The sequence below is a fragment of the Centroberyx gerrardi genome, chromosome 24 (assembly GCF_048128805.1).
Source record: "Centroberyx gerrardi isolate f3 chromosome 24, fCenGer3.hap1.cur.20231027, whole genome shotgun sequence".
Lineage (NCBI taxonomy): Eukaryota > Metazoa > Chordata > Actinopteri > Beryciformes > Berycidae > Centroberyx > Centroberyx gerrardi.
This window is the reverse complement of record NC_136020.1, coordinates 18,516,004-18,536,537: the sequence shown is the minus strand read 5'-3', so window position 1 is coordinate 18,536,537 and position 20,534 is coordinate 18,516,004. Positions and strand designations below refer to the sequence as shown.

Sequence of the window (20,534 nt, the reverse complement as noted above, 5' to 3'; positions counted from 1 at the left end):
AATTTTGTTGTCACATGTCTGGTCTCAAATTGAAAATGTGTTATTATAGTCAGATCACGAGACATATCCTGAGCATTGGATTTTGACACAATTAGTAAAGAGCACTTTATGAATAAGAAAGAATTCTGAAATCTGTGGTTCTCACATTCAGCAAATTTATTAAAATAAATAAATGCGAATGGAAATGCTTGTGTGGTTAAATGACTTTTATTTTGCTGCATGAAATTACTTCACGTTTGACTGATATAAAAGCTTGAAAAATGATTTACTCTAAAGGTAATCAATAGTTAGAGCACAGAACTTCACCATGTCTATTCCATACTTATGAAACAGCCAAGTCACAAGGTTAGAAATGCACTCAGCTGTTGTCAGCCATTGCTGTCATGAGCTGTGGACCTCCAATATGGCCGCCAGAGGGCAGGATACAACAACTCTATAGAATATGATAACCTGACCAAAAGTACTTACTGTAACAAGGACACTTCAACAGGGCAGATGCTTGCTGTCATGGAGGCTTGAACCAGAATCCTCTGGTGGAAGGATGGTCTCTCTAGACAACCTGCTGCCCCACATGTCACATTTTGGGTGAAACTGGGTGACAGTTTGGGTGAAAATTAGTTTTATACTGTAGTTAAACTGATTAGGCAACAAAGCCTTACCAGTTTATAACTATATTTATTCGTAAAACTTTTCTTATATGTTACTATGATCAGGCCAAAACTGAAGTATCCAACAGCACGTTACCAGTTTACCTGCAGTAAGAGGGGGAGCAACACTGGAAAGACAGGATTGTTTCAATGTCACATTCCTGAAGTGAAACTTGAAAGTAACTCAGAGCGACGACACTACTGCAGTCGAGAAAAGTCTCTCTCTTTTTCTTGAAAGAAAATATAACTAGGATCATCAGGCCTTTCTCAACAATACATCAGAGTCTTAGACATACACAGGTGAGTACAGCAGATGATATTTAGTGTGTTTAAACAGAGAGCAGTGACACATAATTGAGCTGTATCCAGATATGATGTTTCCCTGTTTTCATTTTACACTGACACATATCAAATTAAATTTTCAGTGAAGTTGAATTTAATTATGTAACTGAAAATTACTTTTGCTAATAGTCTAATATTATAGTCAGCTGCTCCATAATATTATGGAGTACAGTAGTACAGTACAAAAGTGATGTTTAAACACTGTTGAGTTGCAAATGTTTTAAATAGAACATTTAAACTCTCTTTGGATTTTATGTGGTCATATTTTCCATTATTAATGAAAAGTACTTGGCATCATAATTGATAACACCGGATCCAACTACAATACTGGGTCCAAAAGTACTTGCATTGAATTGAAAATAGCAGTATCTCCCATCTCTAGGGCGGATGCTTGCTGTCATGGAGGCTTGAACCAGAATCCTCTGGTGGAAGGATGCTCTCTCTAACCACTAGACAACCTGTTGCCCCACATGTGACATTTTGAGTGAAACTGGATGACAAATTGGGTGAAATCACTATTATACTGTAATTAAAAGAAAATATATTAATTAAGTTTATCTTGTGGCAAAAGTCTGTTACTATAATCATGTCCAAAACTGACTGAGGAAACAAAACATTACCAGTTCACCTGCAGTAAGAGGCGGAGCAACACTGGAAAGACAGGAGTGTTTCAACGTCACATTCCTGAAGTTAAATTGAAAGTAACTCAGAGCGACAGCACTGCTACAGACGAGAAAAGTCTCTAACGTTATCTGGAAAGAAAAATAAACCTAAGTTCATCGGGCCTTTCTCAACAGCTAAGACGTACACAGGTGAGTACAGCAGATAATATTTACTGTTTAAACAGAGAGCAGTGACACATAATTGAGCTGTATCCAGATAGGATGTTTCCCTGTTTTCATTTTACACTGACACTTGTCAAATGAAGTTTTCAATGAACTGCAATTCAACTATATAACTCAAAATGACTTTTTCTAATATTCCAATAATCTAACTTTGATATTTTTTATACGAAAATTAAAGAATTATGTAATTACAATGCTGACATTTCACACTTTCCCTTCAGGTCTCAGTGTCTAGATATGTCTGCTGCCAGCAGTCTCCTATCTGAAGAGCAGTTTCTGTGCTCCATCTGTCTGGATGTGTTCACTGATCCAGTCACCATACCATGTGGACACAACTTCTGCAAGAACTGTATCACACAGCACTGGGATATTAATGTCCAGTGCCAGTGTCCCATGTGTAAAAAGATTTTCTACAGAAGACATCAGCTGCATGTCAATACTTTCATATCTGAGATGGCTGCTCAGTTCAGAAAGTCAGCTCAGATGAAAGCCAGCAGCTGCCCAGACCAACGATGTGCCAAACCAGGAGAAGTTCCCTGTGACGTCTGCACTGGGACCAAACTGAAGGCCCTGAAGTCCTGCCTGGTGTGTCTGGCCTCCTACTGTGAGACTCACCTGGAGCCTCATCAGAGAATCACAGGCCTGAAAACACATAAGCTGATCGATCCTGTGGAGAACCTGGAAGGCAGGATGTGTAAGAAGCATGACAGACCGCTGGAGCTCTTCTGCAAGACTGACCAGATGTGTGTGTGTCTGGTCTGCACTGTTTTAGACCACAAGTCACATCAAATTATTCCTCTGACAGAAGGATATGAAGGAAAGAAGGCTGAGCTGGGGAAGACAGAGGCTGAAATTCAGCAGAAGATCCAGGAGAGACAACTGAAGATTCAGGAGATCAAACACTCAGTAGAGCTCAGCAAGGAAGATGCAGACAGAGAGATAGCAGACAGTGTGCGGGTCTTCACTGCTCTGATGCAGTCTGTGGAGAGAGGCCAGGCTGAGCTCATTGAGACGATCGAAGAGAAGCAGAAAACAACAGAGAAACAGGCTGAAGGCTTCATCACAGAGTTACAACAGGAAATCTCTGAGCTGATGAAGAGAATCGCTGAGGTGGAGCAGCTCTCACGCACTGAAGACCACCTCCACCTCCTCCAAAGCTTCCCATCCCTGAACACTCCTCCACACACCAAGGACTGGACAGAGGTCAGTGTCCATCGCTCATCATATGAGGGGACTGTGAGGAGAGCTGTGGCTCAGCTGGAGGAGACACTCAGGAAAGAGATGGAGAAGCTGTGTGCTGATGTTGAGCTGAAGAGGGTCCAGCAGTATGCAGTGGATGTGACTCTGGATCCTGATACAGCAAATCCCTATCTCGTCCTGTCTGATGATGGAAAACAAGTAAATTGTGGTGATGTAAAGAAGAATCTCCCAGACAACCCAGAGAGATTTTCCTCTTGTTCCTGTGTCTTAGGAAAGCAGAGCTTCTCTTCAGGAAGATTTTACTATGAGGTTCAGGTTAAAGGGAAGACTGGCTGGGATTTAGGAGTGGCCAGAGGGTCGATCAACAGGAAGGGAAAAATCAGAGGCATCCCTAAGGATGGTTTCTGGATTGTATCTTTGAGGAATAGAAATGAGTATGAAGCTCTTGCTAGCCCTTCTGTCGTCCTCTCTCTGAAAACGAAGCCTCAGAAGGTGGGGGTGTTTGTGGATTATGAGGAGGGTCTGGTCTCCTTTTATGACGTAGATGCTGCAGCTCTTATCTACTCCTTTACTGGCTGCACCTTCACTGAGAAACTCTACCCATACTTCTGTCCTTGTCGTAATGATGGTGGTAAAAACTCCGCCCCTCTGATCATCTCTCCTGTCAATCACACAGATTAGACTAATCATTCGATTTTCTCAGAAATAATTCACTGTCATTTAACATACAGTTACATATTCAACGAATTCAATCAATGTACAGTATATACTTTGTTTTCCTTCAGGTAACTGTTATAGTCATTCAATCAACATTTAGCCACTAGATTTACATATTCAAGTGTAGTGTATATATTTTCAGATTCTCTTAAACATATTTCCATAACTGTTATTCATTCTGATGTTGAAGAAGTTTTATGAAACAGAAAAGAACACTTTGGGCTCACTTCACAGACTTGTCAAGGACATTTGAAGATGAATATGTTTTGTCAATGGAGCTCTCCACTGAGGGAAGAATTGGACAAACTCTCTTTTGGTGAAAAAAGCCCAGTAATTACTAATGTTTCTTGTCTCTTTACCTTTCTTCTTCCGGGCAAAATTATTTAGTTTTATCGTAAAATAAGCAATGTTAGTTAAAGTTTGATTCTGGTTAATATATAGTTAATGCTCCATACATATTTCTATCTTTTTTTTCCCTTTTTTGTATGGTATTAATACTTGTTCCATCAAACACAGGGATCGTGAAAACTTCACGGTATCTAATCTAATCGCTACTGCAGGAGCGTAAAATCTTTACAAAATGACCTTAATTTAACCAGTTTGCCAATATCATTGTAACATGTCCAGATGAGAAATTAAAAAGGTGTTATTATTGTCAGATCATTGTACATATACTGAACATTGGATTTAGACACAATTACAGAAGAGCAGTTGATAAAGAAGAAAGAATTCTGCAATCTCTGTTTCTCACGTTAAAATGATTTATTAAAATAAAAGCAAATGGAAACAGCTTGTATTTTTACATGTCTCTTATTTTCCTGAATACTAAAATTATGTAGGTTTGACTGATATCAAAGATTGAATTAAGTTTTTACTTGACAGGTGATCAACAGATAGAGAACAGAAATTAACCATTTCTATTCCACACTGATGAGACGGTCAAGTCATACGATTAGAAATGCAATCAGCTGTTCTCAGTCATTGTTGCCATGAGCTGTGGACCTCCAATATGGCCGCCAGAGGGCAGCATCCATCAGCTGAAAGCCCTATATAGAATATGATAACCTGATCCTCACAGAAATGTCCTCTGTCAGCAGTCTGCTGTTCAGAGAGCAGTTCCTCTGTTCTTTCTGTCTGGATGTGCTCAACAATTCACACAACTTGTGTGAAACCTGAATCACACACACTGGGAGAGGAGGATCACACTCTGAATGTACAACAAATTAAAGACGCAACAACACACGCATTCATGGGCACACACACTCTTACACACACTGTAATGATTAAGATTTAATGAAGATAGACATTTTGTGTGAAGGAAGCTGACAATTTGGGTGAAAATGACTTTTACACCACAACTACATTTATTCGTAAAACTTTTCTTATATGTTACTATGATCAGGCCAAAACTGAAGTATCCAACAGCACATTACCAGTTTACCTGCAGTAAGAGGCGGAGCAACACTGGAAAGACAGGATTGTTTCAGCATCACATTCCTGATAGGAATTTGAAAGCAACTCAAAATGACAGCGTTGCTGCAGTCGTGAAAAGTCTCTCTCTTTCTCTTGAAAGAAAACTTAAACCAGGTTCGTCAGGCCTTTCTCAACAATACAGCAGAGTCTTAGACGTACACAGGTGAGTACAGCAGATAATATTTACTGTGTTTAAGCAGCGAGCAGTGACACATAGTTGAGCTGTATCAGATGGGATGTTTCCCTGTTTTCATTTTTCACTGACACTTGTCAAATCAAGGTTTCAATGAAGTGCAGTTTAACTATATAACTGAAAATGACTTTTGCTAATAATTTTGTGAATAATCTAACTTTGATATTTTTTATACACATATTTAAGAATTGTGTATTTCAATATTGACATTTCACACTTTCACTTTTGGTCTCAGTGTCTAGATATGTCTGCTGCCAGCAGTTTCCTATCTGAAAAGCAGTTTCTATGTCCCATCTGTCTGGATGTGTTCACTGATCCAGTCACCATACCATGTGGACACAACTTCTGCAAGAACTGTATAACACAGCACTGGGATATTAATGTCCAGTGCCAGTGTCCCATGTGTAAAAAGATTTTCTACAGAAGACATCAGCTGCATGTCAATACTTTCATATCTGAGATGGCTGCTCAGTTCAGAAAGTCAGCTCAGATGAAAGCCAGCAGCTGCCCAGACCAACGATGTGCCAAACCAGGAGAAGTTCCCTGTGACGTCTGCACTGGGACCAAACTGAAGGCCCTGAAGTCCTGCCTGGTGTGTCTGGTCTCCTACTGTGAGACTCACCTGGAGCCTCATCAGAGAATCACAGGCCTGAAAACACATAAGCTGATCGATCCTGTGTTGAACCTGGAAGGCAGGATGTGTAAAGAGCATGACAGACCGCTGGAGCTCTTCTGCAAGACTGACCAGATGTGTGTGTGTCTGCTCTGCACTGTTTTAGACCACAAGTCACATCAAATTATTCCTCTGAAAGAAGAATATGAAGGAAAGAAGGCTGAGCTGGGGAAGACAGAGGCTGAAATTCAGCAGATGATCCAGGAGAGACAACTAATGATTCAGGAGATCAAACACTCAGTAGAGCTCAGCAAGGAAGATGCAGACAGAGAGATAGCAGACAGTGTGCGGGTCTTCACTGCTCTGATGCAGTCTGTGGAGAGAGGCCAGGCTGAGCTCATTGAGACGATCGAAGAGAAGCAGAAAACAACAGAGAAACAGGCTGAAGGCTTCATCAAAGAGTTGGAACAGGAAATCTCTGAGCTGATGAAGAGAACCGCTGAGGTGGAGCAGCTCTCACGCACTGAAGACCACCTCCACCTCCTCCAAAGCTTCCCATCCCTGAACACTCCTCCACACACCAAGGACTGGACAGTGGTCAGTGTCCATCGCTCATCATATGAGGGGACTGTGAGGAGAGCTGTGGCTCAGCTGGAGGAGACACTCAGTAAAGAGATGGAGAAGCTGTCTGTTGATGTTGAGCTGAAGAGGGTCCAGCAGTATGCAGTGGATGTGACTCTGGATCCTGATACAGCACAAGCCAAGCTCATCCTGTCTGGTGATGGGAAACGAGTAAATCATGGTGATGTAAAGAAGAATCTCCCAGAAAACCCAGAGAGATTTTCTCCTTGTATTGGTGTCTTAGGAAAGCAGAGCTTCTCTTCAGGAAGATTTTACTATGAGGTTCAGGTTAAAGGGAAGACTAAGTGGGATTTAGGAGTGGTCAGAGGGTCGATCAATAAGAAGGGAAAAATCACACTGAGTCCAAAGAATGGCTACTGGACTATAGGTTTAAGGAATGGTAATGAGTACAAAGCTTCTGCTGGCCCTTCTGCCCGTCTCTCTCTGAAAACGAAGCCTCAGAAGGTGGGGGTGTTTGTGGATTATGAGGAGGGTCTGGTCTCCTTTTATGACGTAGATGCTGCAGCTCTTATCTACTCCTATACTGGCTGCACCTTCACTGAGAAACTCTACCCAATCTTCAGTCCCCATCTTAATGATGGTGGTAAAAACTCTGCCCCTCTGATCATCTCTCCTGTCAATCACACAGTTAAGACTAATCATTAGATTTTCTCAGAGAGGATTCACTGTCATTTAAGATAACAAATGTACATATTCAATGATAATGTATATACTTTACTGTTCTTGCCAGATTATGGTTAATTTGGTTAATGATTTAGTCTTCATTATATTCCATTTTTCTTTGATGCATCCCACTACTGCTGCAGCACACCAATTTCCTCACACTGATCATTAAAGTTTCATTTAATGTAATCTAATAATTCTGCAATGCTTGTCTTCAAGAGTGTCAAAACTTCACAAAGTAATGTCATATCGGGAAGAACAACCATTTACCAAAATCATTGTAACGTGTCTAGGTGACAAACTGAAAAGGTGTTATTGTTACCAGAGTATTGTACATATGCTGAGCGTTGTATTTTGACAGAATTGCTAAAGAGCTGTTTATGAGTAAGTAAGAATTCAGCAATCTGTGTTTCTCACGTTAAAATAATTTATTTGAATAAATAAAAGCCAATGGAAAAAGCTTGTGTGGTTATATGACTGTTATTGTTCTGCATGTTTAAATTATTTAACATTTAACTGATATCAAAGATGGAATATTGTTTTCTATTCTAAAGGTAATCAACAGTTAGAGCACAGAAATGAACCATATCTATTCCACACTGATGAAACAGACAACTCATTAGATTAGAAATGCAATCAGCTGTTCTCAGTCATTGTTGCCATGAGCTGTGGACCTCCAATATGGCCGCCAGAGGGCAGCATCCATCAGCTGAAAGCCCTCTATAGAATATGATAACCTGATCCTCACAGAAATGTCCTCTGTCAGCAGTCTGCTGTTCAGAGAGCAGTTCCTCTGTTCTTTCTGTCTGGATGTGCTCAACAATTCACACAACTTGTGTAAAACCTGAATCACACACACTGGGAGAGGAGGATCACACTCTGAATGTACAACAAATCAAAGAAGCAACAACACACGCATTCATGGACACACACACTCTTACACACACTGTAATGATAAGATGTAATGAAGATAGAGCTGCTGTCTCTTTCTGTCTGGCCAGGTGTGTGTTGCTGTATGAACAGCTGCACAGGAAGAGTGACAACAATACAGCAGACTGATACTGTGATGACAACTGGGAAGTTGAGGATGAAGTATTGAGTATTTTTCATTACATTTATTGAGGGGTGAAATATAATAATATGCTTTTTTCTCTCATGTTTTTGAATTGTGTGCTCACAGGCGCACACACACTCAGTTGATCTCTCTCTCTCTATCTCTCTCTCTAGTCTAGTCTAGTCTTGTCTCATGTCATATACATACTACATCATATATATATCTACCCCCATCATATACGTAGGTTATATACTTCATATACATACTAAACATCATTTTACTAGATTATATACATTATATACAATAATACACAAACACAGCATGTCTTTGGACTCTCTCTCTCTCGCTCTCTCACTCACACACACACACACACACACACACACACACACACACACACACACACACAACTGATTGAAATTGTTGCAACTTTTATCTCACACAATGCTATTCTCCACTATTTGTATACAGTACAAAAGTAATGTTTAAACACTGTTGAGTTGAAAATATTTTAAATAAAACATTTAAACCATGCTGTTTGGTTCTTATGTGGTCATATTTGCTATTATTAATGAAAAGTACTTGGTATCATAATCCATACCACCGGATCCAACTACAATACTGGATCCAAAAGTACTTGGTTTTGTATTGAATTGAAAATAGCAGTGTCTCCCATCTCTAGGGTGGATGCTTGCTGTCATGGAGGCTTGAACCAGAATCCTCTGGTGGAAGGATGCTCTCTCTAACCACTAGACAACCTGCTGCCCCACATGTGATATTTTGGGTGAAACTGAGTTTTATACTGCAATTGAAATGAAAGATATGAATTAAATGTATCTTGTGCCAAAGGTATGTCACTACAATCATATCTAAAACTGAATTAGATAAGATAGGGTATAGGAGACCTGCAGAAAGTCTGAGGCAAATTCCTTTAATGGTATTTATTTAACCATGTTGGGTGATGCAAAAAAAGTGCATTAGTGCAAAAATGCAGAGACAAAGGTTTCCATACTAGATCATCAGTGTCTTCTTTAAAACTGAATTAGGAAACAAAAAAGAATGTGACTTTTTGTATCAAACTGGGTGACAATAAGTTTTAAACTATAATTCAAATTAAATATATTAATTTAATTGATCTCCTGTCAAACGGTTCTTACTATAATCATGTTTAGAACTGAATCTGGCAACAAAACATCACTAATCTAACTGCAGTAAGAGGCGGAGCAACACTGGAAACAGAGGAGAGTTTCAACGTCACGTTCCGGAATTGAAAGTGAAAGTAACTCAAAGCGACAACATTGCTGCAGTCGAGAAAAGTCTCTCTGTTTCTCTCCAAAGAAAATAAAACGAGAGGTGAGTACAGCAGATCATATTTACTGTGTTTAAACAGCTAATAACACAAACTTGAACTGTACTCCGATCCAGATAGGATGTTCCCGTTTTCAGTTTGTACTCACAAGAATTCAGTGAAGTGCAATATAACTTTGTCAAAATGATTTTCGCTATTAGTAGAAAGAAGAATTCCAAAAAGAGACTCCACTGGCGTTTTAGGCACTGTTAAAGTGAAAAAGAGGAGAGCTAAGGAGTGTCCAATAATTTCAAAAGCCTTTATCAGCATGGCTAAACCAACAGGAAAATTAAAAAGCCAACATGTTTCGACCAGCATGGTCTTCATCAGGCCATCAGCTGAACACAGGTGAGGCCTTACCTATACAGCCATTGTGACCAATAGGAAAATACAGGGTGGATCATATGGAAGAGAGAAAAAGACAGAAAATGTTTGTCAACAAACTAAAAGTACAGCAAAGCACATGATAGAAAACAATAAACATAATGGCACAGAGAAATATAGACAAGCACATGAAATATAAAGGAATACAGTAGGCAATGTTAATGCAACAGCATGATTCATTCCTTGTATTCTTCTACTGTCTTTTCTTGTGAATTAATTTCTAATGTGTATATGTCTGTTTGCAATTAAAAAAAAACAAAAAAACAATAGACATACTGTGACCACAACAACCAGAAAGGCACAAAGTACCATAGTATCTTCGTAATTATCATTACTATCAGCATGAACACCATTATCATTGTAACTATTCATAGTATTCCCATGATGTCACATGCATTTCCGACCAATATGGTGCTTTACCATGTACACAGCTCATTGGCTGTGGCTGTCATTTGATTATAATCACCTGTTCATTTATTACAATCACCTTGTTTTCCTACCAAGATGGCCGTGTGGTGATGTAACAGAATACTATGAATAATAGATACCAATATCAGCACCACATCATTATTACTAATACTTATTGCCATCAAAAACATAATTGTCATTGTAATCAATATTATCTCCATTATCTCCATAAATATGAACATAGTCAACTTGATAACAAAACCACCACACACATCATATAGTCATGATAAAATCCTTGTGGGAAAATTGACCAGAAACATGTAAATCACTTTCAATAAAACACCAGTTAGCATTGATGATATGTTTAATGTGTTCAACCGGAGTACTGTATGTGGTATTGTGAAACCGTATTGCGTTCATGTTTGACCAAGAGGTCAGCAGGAATAAGGGAATTCGCTCTGTAACACGCTCACACAATAAGTGCAGGTTTATATTTCTACTCATAAATCTCTTGGTCTTCTTCCCTGTCACATATATGATGGAGCCTCTGAAACTGGCCAAAAGGGAAACTTCTCTTGAGATGAGGAGGATGAAAAGAATCAGCTGAAGGATTTTGCTGCGTGATAATTTCTTCCGAAGAAAGTTTGTGTGTAAGCAACCATTCTCATCTTCAGAGATAGCAAAGTCAAGAAAGTCTGGGAATACTCAGTTGACAATCTAATGTTCTCTTTTATAGAATTTAAATATTTATTAAAGTCCAATAATTGAGCTTCATCACCACTGAATATCAAGAAAACATCATCAATGTACCGACCACAGAAAGTAATACAGTGATAAAAAGGATTAGTAAGAGGATTTAAAACAGATACAAACAGTCATAGTTTGGAGAAAAACATGAGCCCATTGGAACACCAGTCTTTTGTTGGTAAATTTTGTCCATAAAGACAAAGACATTATTGTGAATGATCCAGTCAGTTAAAGACAGCAAAAACTCAATATCCACCCTATCAGACAGGAAGTGACCCAAAGCAGACACGCCCTCATGATGAGCGATATTAGCTCTCCACGTCCATGTGTGAAAGGTGATTATTGGGGCCAGGGATTTTGTTCAAGACATCAGTTGTGTCCTCAATATAGGAGGGGAGTTTTTACACATATGGTTTAATAAAGAAGTCAATATATTTAGATGCAGATTTGGTGAGTGTACCATTGTCAGATAAAATAGGGCGACCAGGTGGGTTGTCCCTAGGCTGTTTGTATATTTTAGTAAGTAAGTGGAAAGCAGCGATAGTGGGGTGTTCAACTTGTAAGAAGTTCATTGTCATTAATCCATCTGGTGTCTGTAGACATGCTAATGAAGGCTTTTTAAATTATTGGACACTTCTTAGCCCTCCTTTTCAGTTAAAAAGTGCCTAAAACGCCAGTGGAGTCCCTTCTTAGACTACTTTTTCTACTTATACTACTTAATTTTTGCTATTGTTCCAATAATCCAAATTGAATAATTTTTAAGATATTATCATTCAAGAATCATGTATTACAATATTAACATTTCACATTTTGGTCTCAGTGTCTAGATATGTCTGCTGCCAGCAGTCTCCTATCTGAAGAGCAGTTTCTGTGCTCCATCTGTCTGGATGTGTTCACTGATCCAGTCGCCATACCATGTGGACACAACTTCTGCAAGAACTGTATCACACAGCACTGGGATGTTAGTGTCCAGTGCCAGTGTCCCATGTGTAAAGAGGTTTTCGACACAAGACCTAAGCTGTGGGTCAATACTTTAATATCTGAGATGGCTGCTCAGTTCAGAAAGTCAGATGAAAAGAAAGCCAGCAGCTGTCCAGACCAACAATGTGCCAAACCATTAGAAGTTCCCTGTGACGTCTGCACTGGGACCAAACTGAAGGCCCTGAAGTCCTGCCTGGTGTGTCTGGCCTCCTACTGTGAGACTCACCTGGAGCCTCATCAGATAATCAAAAGCATGAAAAGGCATAAGCTAATCGATCCTGAGGAGAACCTGGAAGGCAGGATGTGTAAAGAGCATGATGGACCGCTCCAGCTGTTCTGCAAGACTGACCAGATGTGTGTGTGTCTGCTCTGCACTGAGTCAGACCACAAGTCACATCACTTTGTTCCTCTGAAAGAAGAATATGAAGGAAAGAAGGCTGAGCTGGGGAAGACAGAGGCTGAAATTCAGCAGATGATCCAGGAGAGACAACTGAAGATTCAGGAGATCAAACACTCAGTAGAGCTCAGCAAGGAAGATACAGACAGAGAGATAGCAGACAGTGTGCGGGTCTTCACTGCTCTGATGCAGTCTGTGGAGAGAGGCCAGGCTGAGCTCATTGAGACGATTGAAGAGAAGCAGAAAACAACAGAGAAACAGGCTGAAGGCTTCATCAAAGAGTTGGAACAGGAAATCTCTGAGCTGATGAAGAGAACCGCTGAGGTGGAGCAGCTCTCACGCACTGAAGACCACCTCCACCTCCTCCAAAGCTTCCCATCCCTGAACACTCCTCCACACACCAAGGACTGGACAGAGGTCAGTGTCCATCGCTCATCATATGAGGGGACTGTGAGGAGAGCTGTGGCTCAGCTGGAGGAGACTCTCAGGAAAGAGATGGAGAAGCTGCTTGAGGCTGAGCTGAAGAGGGTCCAGCAGTATGCAGTGGATGTGACTCTGGATCCTGATACAGCACAAGCTGAGCTCATCCTGTCTGATGATGGGAAACAAGTAAATCATGGTGATGTAAAGAAGAATCTCCCAGAAAACCCAGAGAGATTTTCCTCTTGTACCTGTCTCTTAGGAAAGCAGAGCTTCTCTTCAGGAAGATTTTACTACGAGGTTCAGGTTAAAGGGAAGACTGACTGGGATTTAGGAGTGGCCAGAGGGTCGATCAACAGGAAGGGAGACATCAGACTGCGCCCCGAGTTTGGCTACTGGACTATATGGTTGAGGAATGGAAATGAGTACGAAGCTCTTGCTGGCCCTTCTGTCCGTCTCTCTCTGAAAACGAAGCCTCAGAAGGTGGGGGTGTTTGTGGATTATGAGGAGAGTCTGGTCTCCTTTTATGACGTAGATGCTGCAGCTCTTATCTACTCCTTTACTGGCTGCACCTTCACTGAGAAACTCTACCCATACTTCAGTCCCTGTAATAATCATGGTGGTAAAAACTCCGCCCCTCTGATCATCTCTCCTGTCAATCATACAGATTAGACTAATCATTAGATTTTCTCAGAGAGGATTCATTATTATTTAACATAATAAATTTACATATTCAAGGATAGTGTATATATTTTCTGATTTTCTAAACTTTATTTTCGTAACTGTTAGTCATTTTGATATTGAAGAATTGAAATTGAATAAGCACTTCACAGACGTATCTTAAGTACATTTAAAGATGAATGTATTATTTCAGTGGAGCTCTTCACTTAGAGAAGAATTAGACAAATTCTCTGTCTGTGAAAAAAGCCCTTTAACTACTAATATTTCATGTCTCTTTACCTTTCTTCTGCCTGGCAAAATTATTTCGTTGTTATCATGAAAAAAAAAACAATTTTAGTTACAGTTAAAGAAACGTTGAACTCCAGATTCTGGTGAATGTGGTTAATAGTGTATTTTTATGAATGTCCTGTTCTTCTTTTATGTATTGCAGCAAAAACAGGGATCACTAAAACTTCAACTAATCCTAACTAATTGTAACTAATCATATCTAATGTAATGTAATGTAGTATAATCTAATCCGTATTGCAGGAGTGTGAAAACTTTACAAATTTTTCGAATTGATTATAAAGTGTCCAGGTGATGTATTAAAAGGTGATTACTGTCAGAGCGTTGTACATACAGTATACCGAGCTTTGTAATTCTACACAATTGCTTAAGAGGGTTTTTTTCTTCTTTTTTTTTCATTTTGAAAAAGAAAGAATTCTGCAAGCTACAGTAGGTCTATGTTACTCACATTAAAGAATTTACTGAAATAAATGAAAGCCAACAGAAAACGCTTGTCTGGTTACATGTCTGTTATTTTCCTGCATGCTTAAATTATTTAACGTTTGACTGATATCAAAGCTTGAAACATGTTTTTACTCTAAAGGTAATGAACAGATAGAGAACAGAAATTAACCATATCTATTCTACACTGATTAAACAGACAAGTCATAAGATTAGAAAGGCAATCAGCTGTTGTCAGTCATTGTTGCCATGAGCTGTGGACCTCCAATATGGCCGCCAGAGGGCAGCATCCATCAGCTGAAAGCCCTCTATAGAATATGATAACCTGATCCTCACAGAAATGTCCTCTGTCAGCAGTCTGCTGTTCAGAGAGCAGTTCCTCTGTTCTTTCTGTCTGGATGTGCTCAACAATTCACACAACTTGTGTAAAACCTGAATCACACACACTGGGAGAGGAGGATCACACTCTGAATGTACAACAAATCAAAGACGCAACAACACACGCATTCATGGACACACACACTCTTACACACACTGTAATGATTAAGATTTAATGACGATAGACATTTTGTGTGAAGGAAGCTGACAATTTGGGTGAAAATGACTTTTACACTACAACTACATTTATTCGTAAAACTTTTCTTATATGTTACTATGATCAGGCCAAAACTGAAGTATCCAACAGCACATTACCAGTTTACCTGCAGTAAGAGGCGGAGCAACACTGGAAAGACAGGATTGTTTCAGCGTCACATTCCTGATAGGAATTTGAAAGCAACCCAAAACGACAGCATTGCTGCAGTCGTGAAAAGTCTCTCTCTTTCTCTTGAAAGAAAACTTAAACCAGGTTCGTCAGGCCTTTCTCAACAATACAGCAGAGTCTTAGACGTACACAGGTGAGTACAGCAGATAATATTTACTGTGTTTCAGCAGAGAGCAGTGACACATAGTTGAGCTGTATCCAGATGGGATGTTTCCCTGTTTTCATTTTTCACTGACACTTGTCAAATCAAGGTTTCAATGAAGTGCAGTTTAACTACATAACTGAAAATGACTTTTGCTAATAATTTTGTGAATAATCTAACTTTGATATTTTTTATACACATATTTAAGAATTGTGTATTTCAATATTGACAATTCACACATTCACTTTTGGTCTCAGTGTCTAGATATGTCTGCTGCCAGCAGTCTCCTATCTGAAGAGCAGTTTCTGTGCTCCATCTGTCTGGATGTGTTCACTGATCCAGTCACCATACCATGTGGACACAACTTCTGCAAGAACTGTATCACACAGCACTGGGATATTAATGTCCAGTGCCAGTGTCCCATGTGTAAAAAGATTTTCTACAGAAGACATCAGCTGCATGTCAATACTTTCATATCTGAGATGGCTGCTCAGTTCAGAAAGTCAGCTCAGATGAAAGCCAGCAGCTGCCCAGACCAACGATGTGCCAAACCAGGAGAAGTTCCCTGTGACGTCTGCACTGGGACCAAACTGAAGGCCCTGAAGTCCTGCCTGGTGTGTCTGGCCTCCTACTGTGAGACTCACCTGGAGCCTCATCAGAGAATCACAGGCCTGAAAACACATAAGCTGATCGATCCTGTGTTGAACCTGGAAGGCAGGATGTGTAAGAAGCATGACAGACCACTGGAGCTCTTCTGCAAGACTGACCAGATGTGTGTGTGTCTGCTCTGCACTGTTTTAGACCACAAGTCACATCAAATTATTCCTCTGAAAGAAGAATATGAAGGAAAGAAGGCTGAGCTGGGGAAGACAGAGGCCGAAATTCAGCAGATGATCCAGGAGAGACAACTGAAGATTCAGGAGATCAAACACTCAGTAGAGCTCAGCAAGGAAGATGCAGACAGAGAGATAGCAGACAGTGTGCGGGTCTTCACTGCTCTGATGCAGTCTGTGGAGAGAGGCCAGGCTGAGCTCATTGAGACGATTGAAGAGAAGCAGAAAACAACAGAGAAACAGGCTGAAGGCTTCATCAAAGAGTTGGAACAGGAAATCTCTGAGCTGATGAAGAGAACCACTGAGTTGGAGCAGCTCTCACGCACTGAAGACCACCTCCACCTCCTCCAAAGCTTCCCATCCCTGAACCCTCCTCCACACACCAAGGACTGGACAGAGGTCAGTGTCCATCGCTCATCATATGAGGGGACTATGAGGAGAGCTGTGGCTCAGCTGGAGGAGACACTCAGGAAAGAGATGGAGAAGCTGATTGAGGCTGAGCTGAAGAGGGTCCAGCAGTATGCAGTGGATGTGACTCTGGATCCTCATACAGCATATCCCTCTCTCATCCTGTCTGGTGATAGGAAACAAGTAAATTATGGTAATGTAAAGGAAAATTCCCCAGACAACCCAGAGAGATTTTCTTCTTGTACCTGTGTCTTAGGAAAGCAGAGCTTCTCTTCAGGAAGATTTTACTATGAGGTTCAGGTTAAAGGGAAAACTGGCTGGGATGTAGGAGTGGTCAGAGGGTCGATCAACAGGAAGGGAGAAATCACAGCAAGCCCAGAGGATGGCTACTGGATTATATGCCTGAGGAATGGAAATGAGTACAAAGCTCTTGCTGACCTTCCTGTCGTCCTCTCTCTGAAAACAAAGCTTCAGAAGGTGGGGGTGTTTGTGGATTATGAGGAGGGTCTGGTCTCCTTTTATGACGTAGATGCTGCAGCTCTTATCTACTCCTATACTGGCTGCACCTTCACTGAGAAACTCTACCCATTCTTCAGTCCCTGTATTAATCGTGGTGGTAAAAACTCCGCCCCTCTTATCATCTCTCCTGTCAATCACACAGATTAGACTAATCATTACATTTTCTCAGAGAGGATTCACAGTTAGTTAAGATAACAGATTTACATATTCAAGGATTGTGCATATATTTTCTGATTTTCTTAACTCTATTTCCATAACTGTTATTCATGCTAATGTTGAAGAATTGTGAGATACCTGACGAAGGTCACTTGGACCGAAACGTTGTGTCATTTAATAAAAATCTTGTAAGTGAAGACAGTGTGCGGGAGTCTACAGATTTCTACTTTGCCCTCCACCTCCGATGCACCTGGCACATACATACGGTTGTGCAAAGATTACTTTTTTGTAATTTTGAAGAATTGCAATGAAACAACATAAAAAAAACACTTTGGGCTCACTTCACAGACTTGCCTTAAACTCCCTGTCGGTGAAAAACGCCCAGTAACTACTGTCTCTTGTCCTTTTACCTTTCTTTTTCCTGGCAAAATGATTTAGTTTTTAGCATGAAAAAAACAATGTTAGTTAAAGTTAAAGAAACATTAACTCCAGATTCTGGTTAATATGGTTAATGGTGTATTTTTATTCATATCCTGTCATATCCATCCTTGTCATCTTCATCATCTTTCATTACTATTATGATCAGATTTCCCCTCAGCATCATAATCCATAGAATACACAAGCTCAAACACAAACACCAAATCCCACAGGGCCAGTTCTTCCAGGCTATACCATAGATACAGACTGCCACAATAGGAGCTGTGTGTGTGCTTCTCTGCCAATTGCCAAAAGATATAATCCTGGGACACCTTAGGTCCTACCAGTGTGGTGGGGAAAGTTTCTTTACTTTGTTACATACCTTAAAAAGTAATTAATTATGTTATAAAGTTACTTTTCATTAAAAGTAACTTCCCCCAATACTGGCAGGAGAGCATTTTTGCACTACCCATTTTTCAACTAGCAGCATGTTGTCTCCACAAGATCCTGCAGGATGTTCACTATTTTCTAATTTTACGCAAAAAAAAAAAGAAAGAAAGAAAAAGAAAAGTAACCACATTCTTATTTTCAAAAGTAGCAAATAATGGACTGGAATGAAAAACTAATGGGTTAAGTTACCAGTTACCACAAAGATAAGTCTGACAGTCAGTCAGTCACAAGACGCCGATAAGCATAGCCTATGTCTGATGATTGACCTCAATGACATGCAGATCTGCAGGTAATACAGGTTTTTGGTGATCAAGTTCAAGATTGAACTTCAAGATACTGCACTTCTAATGTTGGATCTGTCAACAATCATCAAGGCTGCCAAAATGGAGAACGAGCCAGGAAAAGTGTTCCTACTCAAGAAAGACAGCACTTACTGTTATATTTGTGGGATAATGCCAATGAACTGTATCACATCAAAAATAGAAGTGAGCTAGAGAATTAAGAATAGGATAAATTCCCTTTAAGGTAGTACTACAGTTTTCAAAACAACTTGAAGAAAAGGTTTAAGTTGCAAAACTTTTTCAATACTAACCAATACAAGACTTCTACCTTGAACTGCTCTACCCATTATGTTTGTAGGACACTGATAAAGTACTACATTAAATAATATTTAATACACAGGTATGGTAAATGTGACACTGTACAAGACACCCTAATGGAAAGGTTCAAGTCTGATCCTGTAACCCAATTTAAAAGGTGACTTTGAAACTTTAAGGGCCCATAACAAATGGGTCAAAAAACATGCTCTGCGCCAGGTACACTGCATTTCCTAACTTCCACTGACCTACTTCTAGCTCTTTATAAGCAGAAGGAAGCAGAGGAGCCTCAGACTTGTGCTGGGACTCAACAGGTTAGAACTACCTTCAGCCCCTTCATGCCAGTAAACCGGACAGTTAGGATGTCCTGTGATTTTTGGTGGTTTTCTCAAGACTCTTCACTTAAGATTAGGCTTGAGAAGCGAACGTGTTTCGTCAGTTTTATATGGACTGTCTTATTCCTGCGACCAACCTGCACCTGATCATAAGTGGCTGTGCACAGGCGTCTTGACGACTAATACTGATGAGTGACTTTGACCTTTGGGGCTTAGCGGATGCATTATTGCAATACCAGAGTCTTTCATTTGGGGTCCACTTACAAGTGACTCATGATTCCCAGGGAGTTTGATTTTGCTAAGTATGCCACTGGCTATCTAGATGATACTGTATTGTAACCCACAGTGCTGACTGGAAGAGCAATCTGACCCGACTGGAGATCATATTGGGAGCTCTAAAGGGAGTGGGTTGATGGCCAACACCACCACCAAATGTTACCTTGCCCTGGAGGAGGGCTTCATCATAAGGAGGAATATGAAGCCACAGGTAAGCAGATGCAAGAGGAGCTCGCACAAAGATGCACATTGTACAAACATATAATTTCCCAGATCCCCCACTAAAAAACAATAAGAAACAATTACAAGAATCTGGAGGGATATAGGATTACATTTAAATACATTTTGTCCCATAATTGCTAGCTACTAGAGCCTAGTGTTAAGCAGTGAAATGCTTTTCCTGGTAAACTTCAATGAAGGCTAACTGTTGGCTATCTAGCATTGTTAAGTTAGCTAACAAGCTATATACAGCTAGCTAGCTAATTCTTACCTCTAAGTAGGTATTTCTCCTGAAATTCTTTTCACTGAATCCAGTACAGTCCATGGTGATTGAAGTCTTCAGTGCTGGTTGGGTTAAAACATTTTATATCTTTTTGACGCCAGCTTTGATATGCATACGTTGCATTCCACCGAGGAGGCTTAAAATTAAACTAACTAATACCAGCTGAGATTGCTGGTTTTTACTGCAGGATCGCCTAGCTAGCTAGCTAGTAGCTTACTAACTATAGTAAGCCCGCTAACTTCCCCACAATCAGTTGTGGTCACTGTGGTCATTCTACCTGAGATTGCTAGCTAATTTGATTGATTATGTCTACTGTCATGGATCACTATTTTGCTACGCTGCAACAACACTGATTACACATCAAAGCCATATGCTGCTGTGCGGATTTACACTTAAACTTTGTGCACTTTGTAAATTTGTGCAAACAAACAAAACAATGTGAAAGAAAAAGGACCAAGGCTTTGCAGACCAGAACAAAACCAAACAGGGGGAGTTTAACAGAACATGGCTTTGGATCAGAACTCCATATCTCTGATTATAATTAGTTATAATGGGACGCTTTGTAAGCTATCGTCTAACCCATTATGTGATGAAGGAGACTCTGTCCTCCAATATCTCTGTTCTACACCTGGCTGCTTGTGAACACTCCCATTTCCCCT

At 40.1% G+C, this 20,534-nt stretch overlaps 3 protein-coding genes and 1 pseudogene across 6 annotated transcripts; all 4 read left to right on the top strand.

Annotated features, from left to right (window-relative positions):
- The first annotated feature begins 863 nt into the window (after nucleotides 1-863).
- On the top strand, nucleotides 864-3,715 carry LOC144538092 (E3 ubiquitin-protein ligase TRIM21-like). 2 transcript variants are annotated; one of them, XM_078281953.1, is made up of 2 exons: nucleotides 864-947; nucleotides 2,056-3,715. In XM_078281953.1, exon 2 carries the CDS (start codon nucleotides 2,072-2,074, stop codon nucleotides 3,713-3,715), a length of 1,644 nt encoding a protein of 547 aa, XP_078138079.1. In that variant the 5' UTR covers nucleotides 864-947; nucleotides 2,056-2,071. The 2 variants fall into 2 exon arrangements, with proteins under 2 accessions (XP_078138079.1, XP_078138078.1); XM_078281952.1 differs by lacking the exon at nucleotides 864-947 and adding an exon at nucleotides 1,695-1,801 and having other exon boundaries at nucleotides 2,063-3,715.
- Nucleotides 3,716-5,225: 1,510 nt separating this feature from the next.
- LOC139927695 (E3 ubiquitin-protein ligase TRIM21-like) lies at nucleotides 5,226-14,503 on the top strand. Of its 3 annotated transcripts, none has more exons than XM_078281993.1 (2): nucleotides 5,226-5,387; nucleotides 12,094-14,503. In XM_078281993.1, exon 2 carries the CDS (start codon nucleotides 12,103-12,105, stop codon nucleotides 13,741-13,743), a length of 1,641 nt encoding a protein of 546 aa, XP_078138119.1. In that variant the 5' UTR covers nucleotides 5,226-5,387; nucleotides 12,094-12,102; the 3' UTR covers nucleotides 13,744-14,503. The 3 variants fall into 3 exon arrangements, with proteins under 3 accessions (XP_078138119.1, XP_078138121.1, XP_078138120.1); XM_078281995.1 differs by lacking the exon at nucleotides 5,226-5,387 and adding an exon at nucleotides 9,699-9,739; XM_078281994.1 differs by lacking the exon at nucleotides 5,226-5,387 and adding an exon at nucleotides 11,086-11,176.
- LOC139923856 (E3 ubiquitin-protein ligase TRIM21-like) lies at nucleotides 5,276-7,703 on the top strand (annotated as a pseudogene).
- Nucleotides 14,504-14,740: 237 nt separating the features above from the next.
- Nucleotides 14,741-17,639, top strand: LOC144538094 (zinc finger protein RFP-like). Its single transcript, XM_078281959.1, has 2 exons — nucleotides 14,741-15,374; nucleotides 15,641-17,639. The coding sequence occupies exon 2, from the start codon at nucleotides 15,650-15,652 to the stop codon at nucleotides 17,288-17,290; it is 1,641 nt and encodes a 546-aa protein (XP_078138085.1). The 5' UTR covers nucleotides 14,741-15,374; nucleotides 15,641-15,649; the 3' UTR covers nucleotides 17,291-17,639.
- The last annotated feature ends 2,895 nt before the right edge of the window (nucleotides 17,640-20,534 follow it).

Excerpts from the sequence above, each read along its gene's own strand:
- LOC144538092 (XM_078281953.1), top strand. The coding sequence starts at position 2,072 with ATGTCTGCTGCCAGCAGTCTCCTATCTGAAGAGCAGTTTCTGTGCTCC.
- LOC139927695 (XM_078281993.1), top strand. The coding sequence starts at position 12,103 with ATGTCTGCTGCCAGCAGTCTCCTATCTGAAGAGCAGTTTCTGTGCTCC.
- LOC144538094 (XM_078281959.1), top strand. The coding sequence starts at position 15,650 with ATGTCTGCTGCCAGCAGTCTCCTATCTGAAGAGCAGTTTCTGTGCTCC.